Here is a 21,585-nt window from a genome sequence, read left to right as displayed (position 1 = left end):
AACGCATTAAATGGCTATAAGCTTGTTCAAATAATCATGTAATCAAACAAGTACCCTGCACTCCTCTCTAGAGTGTGTGAAATTGTGAAAAGCGCCATATTTAATAAGCCCCTGCTACGTAAGGGTGGTCCTGCATTGCAAAGTGCAAACACCCCTGTTTCATTAATGTTGGACTTTGTTGTCACTGTCTGTTACTCTGTTTCATGCTGAGGAGAATGGTAGTTTAGGTTTGTACTTGCAGCTATTCTCGGGTGCTTTTGTTTCTTTCATATGCCCTCTCCACAAATACCCCTTTCTAAATTTATATTTCAATACAATTCTTATTGTCATTTCTTAAAATTTTATTTTCCAGATTTGTTTTGTATTATTTTAATTATGTAATTCTGATTTTTTTCGTCAACATTTAATACTTTTTGCACATTTACAGTAGCATATTCATTTTAACATTTTTTTCCCCTGAATACTAACATCTTCTTGTCAGGTCAATATTCAAATATTTTTCCTAACTACTCTCTCCCAAAATAAGTTTTGCATTTAAGTGGAAAAAATATATCAAAATAAGTATCATGTTAATTTTTTAATATAATATTAATTGTTTTTTTCACTAATACATCTGATAAGCGTGACTTTAGTTTTTCAATGTAATAACAATTTTAAGGTCGGGTTTATAAAATTATCACTTTCTTTAATCTATTTATTGATAATATTTAACAAACCAGCTAAAAAGTTAATTAATGGTTGAAAGCTGAAAACTATCTTATTACATCATAAGCATTTTGTAAAATTATTTAATAAAATAGTTAAAAAATATAAAATTACATAAAGAATAAAAGTAATACAAATTTGCCTTAAATAAAAAAGATTAAAAAAATCTAATAAATATTCAAGGACAAAAGTGAAATAAATATAAAAAATTAGAAGTTAAAACTAATGTTTTAAAAAAATACTACTTTGACATATAAAAAATGCTAGAAATTATTAAATAAAACTCCAACTAGACAAGTAAGTTTTAGAAGCTTTTTTTGATCATATAAAATAAGGGATGAAAAAATGGATTGAACCAATTGGGTCAATTCATTTTGGCCCATTTTTATGGGTGGGGTTGAGATTTTCAATCCACTTCAATCATATTCTTTTGACCCGTTAAACAATGGGTTGAGAGAAAAATAAGAAAGATAAACTGTCAATTAATTTTTTTTATTAAAAAATTAAAAGTTAAACATAGAAAATTATTTATGAGAATGATGCAAGGTTTATTTTCATTGGTGTAGGCAATTCCACTCGAGTTCATTTTTTGTATTATTTTTATCATAATGCTTCTGAGAGTTTAAGTTATGGTTATATTAAATCGGTCACTAAAAGATAAGGAAACGTTTGCAAGTTATACCTAGTCTTCCTTGCAAGTTGCAATATTCTGAGTACTATATCAATATCTAGATGCTACTGTACTTTTTTTGGTTTGTTCTTGTTGCTCCTAAAGAGTAATCCGTAATATACTATTATTGAATTTTAATCTTTATCGGAAAATATATACATAGAGAGAGAGAGAGTTAAATAATCAAATATTTGATATTTTAGCATGACTCACATAACTTGTAGCATGATTTTAGTTAGATGTCTTGTGGTTGATATCCTCTAAGCATCTAAACATTAAAACCCAATTGATGGATGGAGACAGTACTTTACAGGAATAGTATGCATCAAACATGCTTCATTTTGGATCAAGTTCTAAAAAGTTAACTTCCAATATATGATTACTCATAGTAAGTTCCAAAACATTCTCCATTTTTCTTTTTATTGGCAGCTTCTCTCTCGTAAATTCCATTCAAAAGGAAGACAGCATGAGTTGAACTAGAAATATTAACAATGTACTCTCTTTTGGATATATTTTTTTTTATTGATTGAAATTATGAGAGTTCTACTAAATATTTGAGGTCCGATTGCGTGACTTAGTAGATATTATATACAAACCTGAAAGATTTTCAACTACTAAGAAAGAATATGTAATTAGTACTCCACCAATAAAAATATCACTTGTGGTGGAAAAATATTAGTGTAATAAATTAACAAGAGGAATTCGTCATTTTGGCTTCTTGGCTGTTTCTCCCACTTTTTCATCATCTCTAGAAAGATCTTATTCCATGAGTTTATAGGCCATGGCAAGCACCAATGAACACAATCACTCTGCACACACTTTGGAACCCCATTAGCAAATGGAAAAGGATTCATATAAGCACCAGGATGACCATCTGGTCTCAACAATGCTAATTTTGTTACATCAAGTGCCTCCAACCTAAACCCTCCAAATTGTTTAACTTTTGCCTTGGCATTTTCCACTTCTTCCTTCTCAATCCTTCTGATCTCCGCATCCACTTCTCCAAGTTGCATCTCCTTCCTATAAGGCTTAGTCTTTGAATAACCACGACCCTTATCCCAATCACCTTCAAAATGGGAAGGTGGGAATGTTCTCACAATTACATCAAATTCCATTTCCTTTACCAACCTTCCTCTCAATAATGCTATTAAGAGCAATCCTCAAAGCCTTTCTTAGTGGACCATAAAAACCAACATCATTATACTTTAGACCATGACACTTTAGGCAACCTAAGACCTTACCACCCTCATAGAAAACTGAAGGAAACAAAAACCAATTCCCAACAGATAGCACAATCAAGTCCATTTGATCCACATCCCTAGCCCACTTCTCATTAACAAGATCCAAATGCATTACATCATGCTGTGGCCCTGTGCTTGTTCTTTGAACCCCTTGCACAAGAAAAGGGAACCAATAGAGGGACAAGCTTGCATTGTGAGAAGCAAAGTGCCACCTACGAGACCCTTTGTGGTGACACGTTTTGGTGCTGAAGCAGTGGCTAACAAGCAAAGAAGGGACTCTACTTGGTTCCTACCCATGGAATCCCCAACAAAAGCTACATGCTTTTTGCTTATGAGTTGGAGAAAAGTGTTTGGTTCAAACCTTGGAAGATGGCATTCACTTGGTTTCCATCCCCAGTGAAGGTATGTGGAGTCTTGCCTCCCATTGATGATGCAACTCTGGCTCTCTTCGATTGTGACACAGGTAGTGCCACTATACAAAGGGCCTCTCTTGTCACGGACCCATTTGCCATTAAAGTAGTCACATGGGATCTCGTAAGTTTTTTCCTTTTCTGCCAATAATTAGAAAACAAGAATGAACTCAATAAAGTCTCTTAAAAGACTTATAAACCAAACTATTGTACCAGACTACTTGTTGCTAATTTGAACTTATAAGACAAAATTCACTTGCAATAATATAGTTTTAACAAAACAAAATCATATATACTAAGGGAATATAACTCAGTTCAACAGTGTCTGAATTGTTGTAAACTCTCTGGTAGTACCTGAGTTTGACTCCTACAGATAAAAACAAACATATATATATATATATATATATATATATATATATATATATATATATATATATATATATATATACACCTGCAGAAGGAGGTGTGGAAACAGAAAGCTTAGTTGGTGGAGAAGGAGCAAGAGAAAGATGGTGAAAGGATAAGGAAAGCAGAACTAAAGGTATAGGGAGTAAAACATGGAGTGTACATGGATGAAGTTTCTGGGTGAGGGATTGATCTTTGGTTGATTTTGTACCTCTCATTGTGATAGCAATTCCTTCTTGCTTATCCTTTCCTGCTTTACTTTATGCTCCTACTGTACTTTGTTGTGGACCAAGAAGATATTCATCAACCACTACCAGGGTCTGAACTTCAGCCTAGTGAATGAATGCACATGAATTATTTTATGCTCCCTGAAATTGAAGTGTGGACCATAGAAGAACACAGTTCTATTTTCCTAATTCATTATGTCAGATATTAATTCTGCTCTATGCGTATTTATTGTTGACACAGAAATTTTACATATAATAAATATCAAACATGAATTGTTTACTAAATAAATTATTTTATCTCATGTTAATGTAATAACAAGAACTTATACTACGTGAATCCTACTAGGTCGACAGCACAATATTTTTAAGTCCTCCAGAGACATCTTACCTAGGTTCGAGCTATCAAAGTGATGCGTGTGAATAACGTCTGTACTTAATGAGAGCGTAGGGGAATTGAGTTTTATAATATATATTGGTTTTTTGGTTTTTTTTAATTCTTTAAAGTTTTATTTTTTTAAATTATTAATATGTTAAATTACTCATTTGTGCATTAATTTTTTTTACTATTACAAACTTTAAAATATATTACATTTTATAATAGTAAATATTTTTCATTTTTAAAAAAATATACGGATTAAATAATTTGTATGATTTATATCAAAATTAATTTTTTAAATTTCCATGCACATTAAATATACATTAAAAATTTTAGTGTTATGTATAACAACATTATTTATTTTATAATATAATTGACTCATTAATTCAGTTGATTAAAACGTTGTGTTAATAATTTGAAAGTCATAGGTTTAAGTTTTGCTTGAATCATTAATTTTAAATTAATTCGTTATAAATATTTTTTAAACAAAATTTTATGAATAAAGTTCTTCCGTAAAAATGAAGGACAAAATTGGAAAAATAAGAAAATACTGAGTGCACCAACATATTCCTGGTGTACCTAGCAACACCCTAAACCTAGCCACAAACAGCCCTACAGGGCCCAAGAGGATCACAACAAACCTCCACGTCTGAAGGATTTCATTTATTAGTCACTTTTAATACTTGCAAATTGATATCAGTATGTTTATTGTTATATGGCCATACACTCGTGTATGTCTCAAATCTTTCGACCGTTGGCAATATAGCTTATTAGAAAGTAAAATATGAGAATTGAACATTGGGTATTGAAGAGACAATTTTGTATGTGTGGTGTGTGTGTTTTCAATCTTTGTAAGAAAAAACTCTTACTGCATGGATTTTTTTTAAGTAAATATTAATAACATGTGAAATTAATATCTATTTAATTCAAAATGCATGGCTGCTTGATAATTGATTACATTAACATTATATACAAATAAATTTTAATTGTATATACTGCCGTATTTTATTCCACATGTTGTCCACTCGTCTTAGCAAATCTAAACAACACAATCAATTGAGTGAGATGAGATGATTACACGATGCCATCACTATCAAGTGGGTATCATTGCTTTCCTATTTCCCATCATCATGAGTAGCAAAATTATAGCCTGGGCCAATAGAAACTGTAAGATTTTAAGATTTTCCTTATTAATATCCTTTTTTTTTTTCTCAGGATAATTCTGATTCAGTGCAGAAGTATCAAGTGATCTTGTGTTTAATATAAATAAATGAAAACCCAACTGTATGTAAAAACAAATATAACTTTCCCTCTGTAATAAATATGGGATTTGGAGGGTTCAATGCATCTAATAATCAAATTGGTTCACATGGGCATATTCACATACCAACAAAAATAAAGTATCATTATACTTTTGGCTAAGCACATCTCTCTTCAATATAGTATACTCCTAATGCACCGAATTATTACACTCCGATTAAAAAAATATATCAATGAGGCTCTGTCCTTTAGAATTTTTTTAAAAAAAAACAAGTGTTCATTCATTACTTCATTTTTACTTTTCACAGAAAAAGAAAAGAAAAAGTATGTGTTCTTTTTTAATTGGACCCCTTAGACCATTCTTTCTGTTAGACGATTTTATCTTTGCATATATATGTGACATCTACATTTAATATTCTCTTTTGAACGCAAAAAAAAAGTTTTTTTTTTTGGTAAATGTTAGATGATTAATTGTTTAAAAAAATTATTAAAAGAAATTTAAACTTCAGATCTCTTTTTTCTTTTTGTCATCAAATCAATCTTATATTTTTCAAAACACAAAAAGATTAACCGAGGGTTATCTATGTCACTAACTTTTACCTTCGGACGGAGAATAAGCAGTTTAAAATAAAGTGAAAAGGCAGAAACAGATGCCATGGAGTAGAAGAAAAAAGTTGTCCTAAGGAGAAAACATAAAAAAAAAAAAAAACAAATGAGAGAGAAACACACACACAACAAGGAATTGAGTTTACCGAGTTAAAAGAAGTGTAGCAATGTATAAACAATAGTCAATTAAAATAATTTTAATATGTCACACTAATAATTATGTTAAAAAAAAGGTGTTATTTATATCTGATTTAATTAACTACAGTGCATGTAGAGTTAAGAATCACTGTGTTTTTTCACTATTTACATTACTATGGGAAGGAATGAGGACAAGGTTGGAATAGCAATGTTCTATGGTTATTAGAATCCAAGACAGAAATGAAAATTAGTAAATTAGAGAGATCATGGAGATCCAACGATGTGTATTTTTTATTTAATAAAAATGAATAAGGCAAGGAACCTGCTTGCTTCTCTCTCTACACCTTCCAACTTTCATTTGACAAATGCAAAAACAAAAAAACACTGTTTTCTTTCTCTCAAGACTTTCATATCTCAGCTAAGAACACCAGAAAGAAAGAGAACTACAAGGAGAAGAAAAACAAGAAGGGAAAGGCTTTGAAGATGGGAATCACAAACCCCTTCAAAGACCAATCCCTCTCCCTCATCAAGAGACTTCTTCCTTGGACCCTCTATGCTCTTCTTCCCATAGTTTTACTTCGCTTGTACTTCTACCCTCTACCCTTCCCTCCATCTCCAGAAACTGAGCTTCCTCATTCCACCCCCACCACCATCATCTCACAGTCTTCTCTTTCTGATTCTACACTACCTTCTTCTCCAGGTACATGTATGCTTAATTGATAATTTCATTTAGTCAAAACTATATTGTTGCTAGTTTTGTCTTGAATTATAATGAACAAAACTTACATGCAGTTAGTTCTTAGGTACTGTTGATGTTCTTGATAATTTGTGTGATAAGAAGTTGTATTAAATCTCAACATAGATTATTGAGGTAAAGTTTTAATTTTTATTGGACAAAAACACAAAAGCATCAATGGACCTTTATCGAAGTTTTGTCAAATTGTAATTAGCAACATGGGATGTAGGATTTGTTGGTTCCCTAGACTTTACCTGTTTCTTTGTTAGCAACATAGATAAAATTCCAATTCTGGTTTGTTTGACAACAACATAAAAGCATCAATGGAACTGTATCTAAGTATTGTCCAATGGTAATTAGCAACTTGGGATGTAGGATTAGTTGGTTCACTAGATTTACATGTTTCTTTATTGGCAACATTGATTATTGAGGTAGCATTCCAATTCTGGTCAAACAACACAAAAGCATCAATGGAACTGTATCTAAGTTTTGTCGAATTGTAATTAGCAACTTGAGGTGTAGGATTTGTTGGTTCACTAGACTTACCATGTTTTTTATTGGCAGAAAAGGAAAAAACGTATGAGCCTCCATGTGACTACTTTGATGGCAAATGGATCCGAGACAGGAGAGGCCCTTTGTACAATGGTACAACCTGTGGTACAATCAAAGAAGGCCAGAATTGCATAACACATGGAAGGCCTGACTCTAGCTATCTATACTGGAGATGGAAACCAAGTCAATGCAATCTTCCAAGGTTTGAGCCTCAAACTTTTCTCCAACTCATTAGCAACAAGCACATAGCTTTTGTGGGGGATTCTATGGCTAGGAACCAATTAGAGTCCCTTCTTTGCATGTTATCCACTGCCTCAACCCCTAACCTTGTCTACCGGAACGGGGAGGACAACAAATTCCGGAAGTGGCACTTTCCTTCTCACAATGTGAGTGTCTCATTGTACTGGTCCCCTTTTCTTGTGCAAGGTGTAGAAAAGTCAAACTCAGGGCCAAATCATAATAAGTTGTATTTGGATCATGTTGATGAGAGGTGGGCAAGGGATATGGATCAAATGGACCTGATTGTGTTATCAATTGGGCACTGGTTTTTGCATCCTGCAGTGTACTATGAGGGTGGTTCAGTTTTAGGTTGCCATTACTGTCCTGGCCTTAATTACACTGAAATTGGGTTTTATGATGTGCTAAGAAAGGGCCTAAGGACTACCCTTAATAGCATAATTGATAGGAGAGTGGGTAAAGGGTATGGAATTGATGTAATTGTGACAACATTTTCACCTGCACATTTCGAAGGTGAGTGGGATAAGGCTGGTGCTTGTCCAAAGACCAAGCCTTATAGGAATGGGGAGAAGCAACTTGAAGGGATGGATGCTGACATGAGAAAAATTGAGATTGAAGAAGTGGAAGATGCTAAGACAAAAGCTAATAATTTTGGTGGGATTATTAGATTGGAGGCATTGGATGTGACCAAATTAGCATTATTGAGACCAGATGGCCACCCTGGTCCTTATATGTATCCTTTTCCATTTGCTAATGGGCATCAAGAGCGTGTGCAGAATGATTGTGTTCATTGGTGCTTGCCGGGGCCAATAGACACATGGAATGAGATTTTTCTAGAGATGATGAAGAAGTGGGGGCAACACCCTAGGACTGAAGAGTGAGGTATTTCTCATTTCTTGTTAGATTCTTATTTGTTATACTTAAATGTTTTCCACCACTTGGGTGATGGATGTTGCATCAAAAGGATCAAATTTTGTTTTGGTAGAATGGATAACAATTTTTTTGAGAGGGTGGGAAAAGCAATTTAATTGGGGGTTATTGTTTTTCTTGCTTAATGGAAAAGGAAATATATAATACTATACTACATCTTCGATTGATAAGGGAAAATAGAGTGACAAATTATTGGTACTATGAACAATGATGATTCTGGAATGTGTTAGAAATGTACGTAATGGTTTAAGCCATTTATTAGACATGCTCATGTAGGGTACAAAAGGGTTTATATGTGTATTTGTGGAGGAATTCGTAACACATGGGCTAGTCTTGTGTGACTTAGTCATTTTGGTTTTCATCAATTTTGTCTAGTGGGGTATTTCAATTGGGAAACTTTCTTTTGGCAAAAAATGTAAATTATATTAAATCCAAAATGATACAATAATAAACGGGACATATCCTGTTAAAGAAAATCAAAAGTCTTCCTAATAAAAAAGACATATATGAAGATGCTAAAACAAATGTAACAGGTGCACTTATCTATACATAAGAAACTTAATCTTTCCTTTTACTTTAATTTCTCATATTAATTTGATTTGATCCATTATGTTGTTTTTCTTAGTTCCTCAAAAAATGTTCAGCAAGTCCATTTGGAATTGTAAACAGTTTAATCGCGTTGAATATTCTGGCGATTACGTACATAATGTAAGGGTATTTGTGACGTGAGTTGATTGAATTGTTCAAATCAAAAGCCTATTTTAACATATTCACATGATCCCTGCTTAGGGCATAATCAAATGCACCGTCTCTACAAAGAAAGACTCAAAAAGTCAATTTGGTTCACTTTCTCGTTGTGTCTGGTCTGCTTTTAGATATGACGGTTCTGTCAATGCATGATTGCAGAGACGTTTCCACCTAACCACATTTAATTGGCGCTCATTACGGTTGGAAAATATGGAAAAAGTTTTTTGACACCCAACACTCACTGAATGTTTAATTAAAAAGTTGTCATAATATCACCACTCAAATACATGAAAGAAAAGGAATGACATTAATACACCTTTTAAGAAATTATTTCTTGTATATTGTTATTATTAGTTAAAATCTAGGTGGATTTTAATAATTGAAATGAGTCTCGTCCTGCTTCATATTTTTTATTTAGTAACCGTTACGTGAATGTTCATAAATAACAAAAAAATATAAAACGTTTGTACGAATAATATAGAAAATATATTATAATTTTTTATTTATTATATTTTATTTAGGGTCTTGCTAACTGATATCCTTTGGACATTAGTTATTAAAAAAAGAAAATATTTTTTGAAAATGGTTGTTACTTGCGCATAAAAATTCTGATAATTGTCATAATTATCTTTAATCATGTGGTGAGTATGTTTCTTTTTTGTTAATCACATTATTGGTAAGAAGTGTTTTGATTGAAAGTTATGATCAATCTTTGTGAGGGACCTTAAGCTTACACAAAATAATTATTTTCCTATCAATATGATTTATTTCATATTTTCATGGACCAACAAGAAATTGATCCTTAGACCTATTAACTAAGGAAGGGACACAAATCATTATAACTTGTGTAACTATTGTTGGTTGATGTGAGTATGTTTTCACGTCTAATTGAGAGCTAGCTTGTTTTGAAAAATCATGTCAAATTCAAGATCAATGACAAAGTTAGTAGTAGTATTTATATATGGCTTCTGATTTTTATATCAGTATACACGTTTGGACAAAGAGTTAAACACATAACTAATTAATATGGACTTAAAATCTCTCTCTATATATAACAATTAAACTCTTTTTTTCACTTGGCGAGATTAGCTAAATTCAACGACACTATAATATTTTATTATAGATAATTTTAGATAATTATTAACTGAAATTATTCTTATGGATTTTGACAACTTAATTATCAATTTTCCTCTAGCTTGAGTTAGGGTTACAACTTACCATGTATTTAGTCCTCTCCTTAGATTGAGACTTTATAAGTCTTATTCACTCATGTCCAAATAATTTATGATAAGATTTTATCATTCTTTTATCTTTTACAATAATTGTTACACCAACCTTCTGTGCAATGCTTTCATTCCGACGTACTTCTATTTTATTTACTATGTTCACTCATGCAAGTCAACATTTTCATCAGAGTCTACTCTCTCTCTCTCTTTACGGTATCAGAGTCTATTCTCTCACTAGTGCATTAAGTACTCAAGTTATTTTTACAAAAAAATTTATCACTCAATATCTTAGATCTTGTAGTTGTACGATGGAAACTTTCTTTAAGCTTAACTAATAATAACTTTTATTTTGTCATAGTGAGTACTTGAACCACTCCTTCATTTCGTTTAACCCACTTGAATCGAATGATTTACATCACCCTTAATTTATTCCTCTGTCATGTTTTTTTTTTTTTTTATTGTAGACTTGCACGTTGAATATGATTTTTTTTAATTCAAAGGTTGGTTGCTAAGGTAAAACAAGTTGAGAGAGAGAGAGGGAGAGAGATAGGGATCGATTAGTTTAATTAGTGCAAATGGTCTGAGATGTTTCGCAGTTTTAGATAGCCTAGCCACGTCAATGACAATGTGAGTCATACAACTAGAGTTTATATATATATATATATATATATATATATATATATATATATATATATATATATATATATATATATAGTTGGCGGCCTATCATAAATTAATAATAGATCCGACATTACATTATGGATTTATGAAATAAAATTTTCTAATATTCAGTTTATTTTTCTTATATATTCATCACTTTGTCAATTCGTTTTTGATGTCAGACTATGATATATGCTATAATTGATGGAATGTGAGCCATACATTACACAATTTAGTTTAACTTTCCTGGGAGAGAAGGATCAATTTATTCACAAAAACCTGTACATACAAGTGAATAAAACTATAAAAGGACCAACCTGTATAATTGATACTCCACAGTCCAAATTCTCTTTATTAACATGGAAGGCTAACTGAGCTAAATTGTGGGCTACAAGGTTGCTTGTAAGTCTGGTAAATTCTAGAGTGGACGTGCAATTAATAATTGGGCAATGACATTAGGATCTTCAATAATAACCTGGAAGTAGTTTGCCTTGCAAAGTGAACATGGAGCTGATCACAATCAGACTTGTATTACTTGGAATTAGAAAACATAGGTATTCAAATTTAGAGAATTTGGTAGATATAATTAACATAAAAGTAAAACTCTATCTTTTATTTGAAAAATAAAAATATCCTTTAAAATTGGATGTTATTTGTTATTAGAGGAAAAATAAGATAAAATTATATATTTTATTTATATTATCTTAAGAGAGAAATTGAAATCTTATCATCTAATTTTGTTTCTGTGAAAGGGAATCATCAAAATTTTGATAAATCAATTCTTAATTCAACCTATATTCATCCACGCCGTTAACTCGAACTAGGAGTAATAATTTACTGTGTGAATATTTTTATATTGTGAATCAATTAAAAATAATCAATAATATTATTTTAGGCGTTATGGATAGGACTAAAAAAATTAAAAATAATATGTGTAAAAATCCAAAAATGATATTTTCAAGTATAAAATTAAAAAAAAATTGTAACTATACAATCTAAATAAAAACCAAATAAGTGATTAAACCTTAAGAATATTAACAAACTTATAATGTATTTGGTTTGGTAGTAGAAACTATGATGAGTGCAAAATCATAGTAAGTTCACCACAAAAGAAGTTGCATGGAGGTTCATCAATTTCTCATGGAACTACGGATAATTGATTTTTACAAAAACTTCAACTCAATTTAATCATCTACTACTTAACAACCACACCAACAACAAAAGATAAAATACATTCCAAAACTAAGGATAATTGATATTTACATAGTTTAGAGTATCTAGCAATGCTGTTTACAAAAGCGGAACAACCTGTGAATTATATTGTTCCCTTTTATTAATATGTATTCAATTTACTTTTTCAGAAATCAATTTTTTTATGTTTGATTTTCAAACCGTTCTCGCATGACCCTCTCTTAACCTCTTCTCTCTTCTTTGATGTCGCGGCAGTGGAGACAGTAAAGTCAGCGTTGGAGATGGAGGAGGAGTGAAGGAAGTAGCCAAAAAAGGAGATGTCACTCCAGTCCTAATCAACAATGTTAAAATGGAGGGGTAAAATTGGATTATCATACAATTATATTATATTATATTTTATTTCTATTTTCTTTTTTAAAATAACTTAACAAAACTAGACAGTATTGGAGAGAGGAGGAGTAAAAGTAATGTTCTAAAATAGAAGGATATTGAGTGTAATCTCAGATTTTTTTTTATATATATAATATTTCATTGTTTTTCCGGATCTTTGCCATTCCAAAGAACAACATATGAGTATCCAACATTTTGGTTCTTGTGATGTCCAAGGATTTGGGGGAAGATACCCAAAAACAAAATAGAGAAGATGAAGGATAAGTCCATAAACATAACTAATAATGATTAATTAATCGAAAACCAAAATTTGTGGTTGTTACATGTTGCAGGTAACCTATGAAGCAGAGATACTTCAGTCTTCTTGTTGTGTCCGATGTTCGACATGCATCCGTGTTAGTGTCCGACACCGACACGACACCCGTATTACGTTCTATATTTTGGACATTATAAATGTTCACGTATATTTGTATCCGTATCGGCGTCGATGTTTCGTAACATGTAACTAATCCTAAACTACATGTTTTAAGAACAAAATCTGACGGCCAGTGTGGTCGAATCCAATACCAAGTTTATAAACATACCCCTTGTGGGGAAGTCAGAATCGACCAATACCATTGGTGCAAGTATCCAGATTTGGCGGTGGTGGGTCCACGTTCCATATCTATAGCAAAACTCAGCTTCCACACACTCTGTCCAGTGATGCCATCCATCACAAGTCACAACAATTCTTCTTCTCTTCTAATTATTCCACCATGGCTGCAGCAGCATCATCAACACTATTTTCCCTCTCCTTCCCCTTCCACCCTCAAATCCAAACCCTCTCCTTCCCCTTCTCCCCCACCAAACCCTCCCTCTCCCCCAAACTCTTCTCCACTTTCAAACTCTCCTCTTCCCACTCCTCCCTCACTGTTTCCGACGACCCCTTCCACACGGGCCGCTTCCTCTCCAACGACGAGCTCCGCCGCCTCCGCCTCCTCGAGACATTCCTCTACCGCCCTGACCTCCCCTCCGGCTCCCTCTCCGTCCGCGTCATGCGGCCCCACGAGACCGACCCCACCGTCCTCCTCCTCGCCGAGTCCTTCGCCGAGTCCATGCTCCTCCCCCAACCCTACGTCAAATTCCTCGCCTTCCTTGTCAAACAGTACCTCCTCGACCGCAGGTCCCTCATGCCCCACACCGCCACCCTCGTCGCATTCTACACCCAAACAACAGCCGCCGGCGCTGATCAAGAAGAAGAAGAAGCGTGCTTGGCTGGGATGGTGGAGCTCTGTTTCGACAAAAGAGGCGCCAATGCTTCCATCCCCTCGCCCGCCCCTCCCAGGGATAAGCCCTACATTTGTAACATGGCCGTCCAAAAGTCTCTCAGGAGGTATCCCTTACGGTTAAGCTTTGCCGCATATAATGGTCCTTCCGGATTGTCTCCTGGCGGAGCATACATGTGATTTAAATCAAATAAAATAAAAATCACGGGATGTATTGATTACGAGTTTAAAAGACTATTTTAGTATAAAAATATTCTGTAAATTTTAAATACTTTGTAGGAATACAATGATTTTTAAGATTTTTTTAATAGATTTATTAGAATTTTATAGTTTAGGTTTCAATTAATTTACAAAATATGTATTCATAAGATTTGAAATGATATGATGGATTTTTAAGATTTTAAAGAATTATGTGATTTTTTAAAAAAACATTCAAAATTATTGATAAAGATTTATGAATTTTGTCCATCTAAAACTTTATATAAAACTATTTTATACAAAAAAATTTAAACTTGTTACATAATAAATCAATTTTCCTTAGCATATTTACAAGCATAATAGGTTCATTCCCCTTCAATTATCAATCATGTTAATTTTATAAAACTATATACCATAGTAATATAGATACTTATAATCATTCTCACAATAATGATTCCACCTAACAAAATACATGTCCGACAATTGTTTCAAATCTCATTTATATATTTATTCACTTATACATGAGTCAACTTCTCAAGTTCATATATATTCATGTTTGTTTATATATATAAACATATAGTCAAGATGTCCCCCTTCAAAGAATTGGAAAAATTTCTGGTATCACACTTCTAGGGCATGTTAACCATTGGTCGAAAGAGTAAAAAAAATTTTAAATATCTATCTCTTTCAACAAAGAGACAAGGGATTATGTGTGATGAGGGAAAAAAAATATTAATTTGCAAGAAAAGAAGAAAAGAAAGAAAGTCCGATGAAATCTCAAGGGTTTGAGTGAGATTATTTAATGTGTATTTTCTCGTTAAAAGCCTCATCCATTCCATCATAAGAAAGAATCCATCGAAATTTATATAATTTTAAATACCAAAATACTTTTTTTTTTAAGTTGTAAAAAAACTTAATTGAATACCAATGAACTTTATTGAATTTCTCAAAAAATTCTAATATTGTTGATTAAATATCATACGATTTATTTTTATTATTTAAAAATCTTAATTGAATACATTAGGACTTTTTTACAAAAAGAAAAATCTTTTAAAATCATTTGAAATCCTAATTGAATACACCCGTAGTTAAATATATATAGAGTTGTTTAATGATTATGAACCATAACTATACAAAAGTCTCTTAGGAGATATCTTTATGCATTTTTTTCCTACCTGTTAAGCTTTGCTGCCCACAATGGTCCTACCGAGTTAGGGTTGCCTCCAGCGGAGGATACTTGTAGTTTAGATAAAAAAGAAAAATAGTCAAAACAAAATGTCTATATATAGAGAGACTTTTTTAATGATTATACAATTTGACCATAAAATACACTCTCTATCTATCTCTGGTGGAGGATAGTTGTGGTTTAGGCAAAAAATCTGCAAGTATCCAGTGTCATGTTTGTTTTTAGCATTTTTTTATGGTCCACTTTCTGTGAGTGAATGCATGCTATTTAAAAGCCTATAATAGTTGTTTTGAGCATCCAAGTTTATCATCAAGTTAATCCAACATTTATTGTTAATCCTAAATCCATGTTAGCTCACATTTTAAAACACTTGGTCTCTTGAGCAAACAAAGGAACTACCTGAATGTAACTAACTTTCTAAGTGTATGTTTCGGGTAATTCCCTTCAGGAGGGGCATTGGCTGGCATCTTCTAAAGGCTAGTGAGGAATTAATTTCTCAGATGAGTTCCTCAAGAGAGGTTTACTTGCATTGCAGAATAATTGATGAAGCTCCATTTAACATGTATACAAAAGCTGATTACAAAATTGTGAAGACAGATAGTATTTTCGTCCTGCTGACATTGCAGAGACGTAAGCACCTGATGTGCAAGAAACTTCCACTTTTAAGCACGCCTCCAGAAACGGATCTGTCAGTTTCTGATGAGTAAAAGACTATGTGAATGTGTGCAAGGGTTGCAAAATATTTTGTCAAGGTAATGTTTGTGATTGTATCATATTTCTTGAAGGCTTGTATCAGTATATGTTATGTCTAGCTTCCACACAATCTTATACTCAAATATGTCCTATGATAAATTTTCTTCTTTGTAGTTGTGGAATATTTGCTTCCGCAATGATAGCAAGATGATCATGGTGGTTTTCAGTTTGACTGGAGAGTAGAGAGTGGTATCAGGCATCCTTATTTATTTCTCTTATCTGTAGGACAGAGACTGAATATGTTACAGGTAAATTACGACATACTCTTCTCTAAATTTTTTATTTTGTTGTCTGGCTTAGACAGCCAAGTGACGAATAAGATTGTAAAGCTGGTAACACGTGATAAAATACCAAGTCAGATACATGGTTCTTTATTGAAGAACCTAGGAGAAACATTACTGATGCATGGAAAATACAAATCATATTAACTCTGTATTTCTTCAATATAATCAAAACAACGATTTATATATGCATATATGTTCTATGGCTTATTTATCATTCTCGAAATTTGAATGTGACATATGGAATCTGTTGAACCATGCCCCAATCATATGCCCTTATAAAATATTAATGTTAGTAGGTTAGGGAACATTTTCCGGGGAGTTGGTATATTTTTGGCCATGGTCTCTTAGGTACTCCTGTCATGTGACCAGAAAGGAGTTTGAGTAGCACGAGGGCATGAATGAGGGTGGAGAAAAGAAATGGCAATGCTCTTTCTGCTTTGTCCATAATGGATTGAGTTCCTCATCTTATAAAATCAGCCAAACTTGTTATGCTTTGTGCTGATCACTTTTGGAGTTCACTTTTTATTCTCATCAAGATATCATCATAATTCCAATGTCTAAACTTGTGATTTCACTAGATCATTCTCAAACTATGCATAACCATTCCCAAGCCTTTCGAATTTGTATAGATAATCATTAGGAGTTCTTTTATACATTCTGCCATTGAAGGTCTTTCATTACTCTCAGTACGGACACATCTTGATGCCAGATTGGCAAACATGACTATAGACTGAATGGTGTAAGAATTTCGAGCCATCTCTGGATCTATCACCTTACGAAGCTTCTTGCGGTCATTCAGTATGTGCCTCACCTGCATATGAATGTCAAATGAATCAAAATCTTGCTGTTGTATGAATCTAGTGATTCTCAATGATAGGGCTCAATATAACAGAACAAGAAAACATGGATATTGAAAATTCAGATGTAACTCTCTTTATTACAGTAGAACAGCAAGGAAAGAAATGCAGAAACAGGTAAGGCAAGGGTACCAAATGCCAAGGGAACACCTAACACTCTGAACCAGTATCTCCTGCAACGTGTGTGTGACTGTGTTTTTATCTTGATCCAATTTTTAGGATTTCTTCTTCTCAAGAAACTACTTCTCTAGTGAGAAAGGTATTTTTATGAGACTGAAAAGTGCAAACCTTGGCCATACAACCATAGATAATCAAGATTAAAAGTTTTTTATGACTTTAGTATTTTAATCTAATGCGTAATAAGATTTTTCTCACTCACATTAAACAAGAGTTTTCACTCAATTATTTTTAAATGCAAACAGTGAGGTTAGTTATATGGATCAAACTAGACATGGCAAGAAAATCCGTATCTGTGGGTACTCGCCCGAATTCGTCCCGATTTTGATGGGTAATACCCGAGTTGATCAGGTATGAGTTCGGGTTCGGATTTTTCTCGATAACCAAAAGTCGGGTACGGGTACGGGTATGAGATTACTAGACCCATCCCAACCCCGAACCCGAACCTGCCAGCCATTTAAAATCTTTAAATTTTTTGCATAATTTAATCAAAAGACATAGAATTTTTATTACTAGTTAATTTTATTTTAGAATTTTTTCATAATTTAATATTATTTTCTTAATTATTTTTGTAGACACACGCACTATAATAAATTTATTGATATATAAGTAGTTAAAAATATATGTTTAACAATCAATTTATTTTTTCTAAAATCAAATTTTAATTTTTTTTTTTACATAAAAAAATATTTTTCTAATTTGAATCGTGTATGAGACGGGATTGAGGATACCCGACGGGTACGGGAATGGGACAATAAACTTAAACCCATGAGGTATCGGGTACGGGTATAGGGATATGGTGGGGAGTCGGGATAAGAGATTGGGGAGACAATACCCGTACCCATCCCGCCCCATTGACATGTCTAGATCAAACGGTGCCATAATGTTATGTGTAAATCATGTCTATAGACAAACCATTGACCATTAGATTTTTTTTAATGGTTTCACTTATAATTTTTCTCTGTCTTCCTCTGCCTCCAATGATTGAACTATCCTTCATCAAATCTACTCTCCTAACTAAGACTCTAGTCTCTACAGTTTGTTTTCACACATGCCCAAGCCACTTAAGGCAAATTTCTACCATCTTTTCTACAATTGGTTCTACCCTCATTTTTTCTCAAATACAATATTATTTTTGAATAATAATAATGCCTGGTTATTTTTTAATGAAATAAAAAATAGCAAATTTCGGGGGTTTGATATGTTGCTTTTACATTCCTAAGGATTGATGCCCTGAGTGTGTGCACATGTGTGCGTGTACATTTCCTACCTGTAGTACAAGGTTTTGATCGTTGGGACCTTGGTTTAGATCTACAGCTCGACGTCCAGTCAAAAGCTCCAAAAGAACAACACCAAAAGCATAAACATCACTCTGTAGAGTGAGTTTCCCTGTCTGTTGTCAAATGAATTAATAATGTTAGTGTAAAAAACGTGTAGCAATCCATTGATACTAGATATAAGAAGATTGAAGGTGAAAGATATTTTATGATATATAGATTTGATTTAGAGTTATAAAACTGCTTGTTCTTATGCTGCTTACATTTGTGGTGGTAGACAATATCAATATTTGGTTGTAAGTATCACACGCATTTTCTGATTGAATCATGTTCATTTCGTGTAATTTCCCTAGTAATATATAAAAGATGTGTTCTGTATTACATTTTTAACTGTTAAGTGAAAATGCGAAGGTTGTAATATAAAAATTTAGGCATTTAGGCAAGGACTACGAAATGATTTTAATAACTTGTAATGTCATCAACGAAAGCCCTCGGGCTGGAATTGTTGATCACTGTAGAAATTTCTTTGATGTACCTGGAATGTTAGTTACTAGACCATGTCCATGGATGGTATGGGTTGAGCTCTTGGCCACAGTATCTATCAGTCAGTTCCTGATACCATGAAGCCACTTGATCTAATTAAAGGCCTAAAATTGTTTTCATGGCCAGAAAAATGTTGCAAATCAAATAACTTCTCACTAAGTCTTATGGTGGGCTCCTAGTTATAACAAAAAATTCTTGAATCATTTACTGATAACCTAATAAACCATACAAGGAAACTGAAGGACTTATTTGTAATTGGATGGAATTTCAGCCATAGGCTTCTAATGCAAACCAAAATTTCATGGTTTAGACTATTATTGCTGCTTGAGTTGGTGTTGAATTTGCTGACTTAATTTGCATGGCTGATTTATTTTATGGTAGACTAAACTAACAAAACAGGTACTTTGGTAGCAATAATGGATTCTTGATTTTTAGCATGTGAAGCTGTTTACATCATGTGCACAGGAATAATGGCAAAAGAATTTATTAGATTTACTGTATACTGCATTGCAAATCTCTTTTTTTTATCTTCAAGAATGAATATAACCTTATTTATTAAAGGTGTTGAAAATTGAAAATGTGAAATTCTTTTGAGAAAGAAAAAAACTCTTCATGGCATAGATGCATACCGATGTATACTCTGGATCAAAATAGCCAAAGGTACCAAGTACTCTGGCAGTCACATGTGTCTCCTGTCCTTCTGGCATTAACTTCGCAAGCCCAAAATCAGATATCTACAGAAAGGATGTTAATTTTAGCCATGTACACATGATTGTCAGAAGGAAATGTTACAAGTCATTATAGGAAATCTTTTTATACCTTTGCTTCAAAGTTATCGTCTAAGAGAATATTGGTCGATTTGAAATCCCTATGAACAATAGGAATTCCAACATCAGAACTTGAATGGAGATAAGCAAGTCCTTTTGCAGCTCCCAGTGCCACTTGGAGTCTTCGAGGCCAATCCATGTTTCTTTCCCCAATTCCTAAAATTAGGTGTTGATTAACAGAAGCTTGATGTTAGAAATTTTGACAACAGTGTAGAGTTTGAGTAATTGACAAACCATTCAAATGATCTTGCAGGTTCCCTCTACGCATATATTCATATACTAGGAACCTATGCTTTCCATCCGCACAGTAGCCTATCAAAGAAACAAGATTTGGGTGGTCAAGTCTGCTCAAGATGTCAACTTCAACACGAAACTCACGTTCCCCCTCTGCTGCTTTAATTGCTGGCAACTCCATTTTCTTGATTGCTACAACCTTCAGAAGGAGACTTGTTATATTAGTATGTATCTATATCAAATTCACTAATTTAAACCATTTTGTAAGAAGCATGCTTTCTGTATGGAAGATACGATAGATGTTACAAAATCTTATGAATTATAATGTATTCCTGTGGGCTATAAACTTTTGTCCAGAGCGTATTACCTCTCCTGACCGCAAAGTTCCCCGGTAGACTTTGCCAAATCCTCCTTTACCAAGCAGATTCTCATCACTGAATGAACATGTTGCCTCCTCCATCTCCTTGAGTGTGTAAACAGATGATCCATGTAGCCTTTTTGTAGGTCGTGGCATTTGATCTTCAAGTTGCCAAAGCTGTGCAGGTTTGTAAACCCCTGAATATAAAGTTTGTAAATGTTATAAGTTGGTTGTGCAATGAAATAGCACTAAAGTACATATGCTTAAACCATTATGAATGGGGAAAAAAACAATACAGGGATCTGTATGATCTTGTGATTTGCTTCTACGACGCTTGTTCCAGGCTGAGAGTGAGACCAAACCAAATGGCATGACTGATTACTCTATCTTGTATGTTCTCTGCTTAAGAATTAGTGTTAGGTTCTAAAAACAGAACACAATTGGACAGAGATGACTAATTGTATTACACACTTAGAGATACAGGTGGTTTTGCCAAGAACCTTGAAGTAAAACACTCTTTTGATACGATGAGAGGGTGAAGTAAAAATCACTTTGGAATAGTTGGCATGTGCTTGAGAAAGTTATTATTCCCATATAAAAAGCATTTTTCCTCATAGCATGGAAATCCTCTATGGGGTACGTGTGGAGCAAGTGAAGCTAGCTAGATCAGAATACTTGACATAACATCTTCCAACAATACACGGAGAGAGAGACAAAGATATGTACTTTAAGGCAAAGAGAAAGCTCATGAAAGTAGGTATTGCTTACCTATGGTTGGGATGTGGTAGTAGAGGTGGGGGCGTGCTTGCTTTGATAGTGAAATGGAAACTGCTACCCCATTCACCATGTTGATCATTTTGTTTACGTTTTACCGTTTGCAATTTGAAAATCAATGGTGGTTGCAATGGCCCTTTCATTT

The 21,585-nt window shown here is 33.3% G+C and overlaps 3 protein-coding genes and 1 pseudogene across 9 annotated transcripts; 2 read left to right on the top strand and 2 right to left on the bottom strand.

Moving 5' to 3' along the window:
- Window positions 1-1,874: 1,874 nt before the first annotated feature.
- LOC114410198 lies at window positions 1,875-3,886 on the bottom strand (annotated as a pseudogene).
- A 2,483-nt stretch (window positions 3,887-6,369) lies between these two features.
- Window positions 6,370-8,838, top strand: LOC114410191 (protein ALTERED XYLOGLUCAN 4-like). Its single transcript, XM_028374030.1, has 2 exons — window positions 6,370-6,738; window positions 7,339-8,838. The coding sequence occupies exons 1-2, from the start codon at window positions 6,522-6,524 to the stop codon at window positions 8,442-8,444; spliced, it is 1,323 nt and encodes a 440-aa protein (XP_028229831.1). The 5' UTR covers window positions 6,370-6,521; the 3' UTR covers window positions 8,445-8,838.
- A 4,535-nt stretch (window positions 8,839-13,373) lies between these two features.
- On the top strand, window positions 13,374-20,938 carry LOC114410178. 3 transcript variants are annotated; one of them, XR_003666280.1, is made up of 5 exons: window positions 13,374-14,079; window positions 15,805-16,108; window positions 16,224-16,357; window positions 20,328-20,532; window positions 20,666-20,938. XR_003666280.1 is itself a non-coding variant. In XM_028374017.1 (3 exons), exons 1-2 carry the CDS (start codon window positions 13,463-13,465, stop codon window positions 16,061-16,063), a joined length of 876 nt encoding a protein of 291 aa, XP_028229818.1. In that variant the 5' UTR covers window positions 13,374-13,462; the 3' UTR covers window positions 16,064-16,108; window positions 16,224-16,581. The 3 variants fall into 3 exon arrangements, 1 of the variants encoding a protein (XP_028229818.1); XR_003666278.1 differs by lacking the exon at window positions 20,666-20,938 and having other exon boundaries at window positions 20,328-20,658; XM_028374017.1 differs by lacking the exons at window positions 20,328-20,532; window positions 20,666-20,938 and having other exon boundaries at window positions 16,224-16,581.
- Window positions 16,518-21,585, bottom strand: LOC114410153 (probable serine/threonine-protein kinase PBL28). 5 transcript variants are annotated; one of them, XM_028373991.1, is made up of 8 exons: window positions 21,435-21,585; window positions 20,963-21,065; window positions 20,676-20,863; window positions 20,309-20,507; window positions 20,067-20,230; window positions 19,877-19,981; window positions 18,698-18,820; window positions 16,518-17,204 (listed from the first exon to the last, which is right to left on the bottom strand). In XM_028373991.1, exons 2-8 carry the CDS (start codon window positions 21,036-21,038, stop codon window positions 16,968-16,970), a joined length of 1,092 nt encoding a protein of 363 aa, XP_028229792.1. In that variant the 5' UTR covers window positions 21,039-21,065; window positions 21,435-21,585; the 3' UTR covers window positions 16,518-16,967. The 5 variants fall into 5 exon arrangements, with proteins under 5 accessions (XP_028229792.1, XP_028229782.1, XP_028229772.1 ...); XM_028373981.1 differs by lacking the exon at window positions 21,435-21,585 and adding an exon at window positions 21,138-21,412; XM_028373971.1 differs by lacking the exon at window positions 21,435-21,585 and adding an exon at window positions 21,167-21,412.

The sequence above is a fragment of the Glycine soja genome, chromosome 1, assembly GCF_004193775.1.
Source record: "Glycine soja cultivar W05 chromosome 1, ASM419377v2, whole genome shotgun sequence".
Lineage (NCBI taxonomy): Eukaryota > Viridiplantae > Streptophyta > Magnoliopsida > Fabales > Fabaceae > Glycine > Glycine soja.
Note: the sequence above shows the minus strand (reverse complement) of the source record. Positions and strands in the feature narration are given on the sequence as shown.

Coding starts and splice junctions, on each gene's coding strand:
- LOC114410191 (XM_028374030.1), top strand. CDS start 6,522: ATGGGAATCACAAACCCCTTCAAAGACCAATCCCTCTCCCTCATCAAG. Junction 6,739..7,338: donor TACACTACCTTCTTCTCCAG/GTACATGTATGC, acceptor TTTTATTGGCAG/AAAAGGAAAAAACGTATGAG.
- LOC114410178 (XM_028374017.1), top strand. CDS start 13,463: ATGGCTGCAGCAGCATCATCAACACTATTTTCCCTCTCCTTCCCCTTC. Junction 14,080..15,804: donor GTCCAAAAGTCTCTCAGGAG/GTATCCCTTACG, acceptor AATTCCCTTCAG/GAGGGGCATTGGCTGGCATC.
- LOC114410153 (XM_028373991.1), bottom strand. CDS start 21,038: ATGCCATTTGGTTTGGTCTCACTCTCAGCCTGGAACAAGCGTCGTAGA. Junction 20,231..20,308: donor CCTGCAAGATCATTTGAATG/GTTTGTCAATTA, acceptor ACCTAATTTTAG/GAATTGGGGAAAGAAACATG. Junction 19,982..20,066: donor ACGATAACTTTGAAGCAAAG/GTATAAAAAGAT, acceptor TCCTTTCTGTAG/ATATCTGATTTTGGGCTTGC.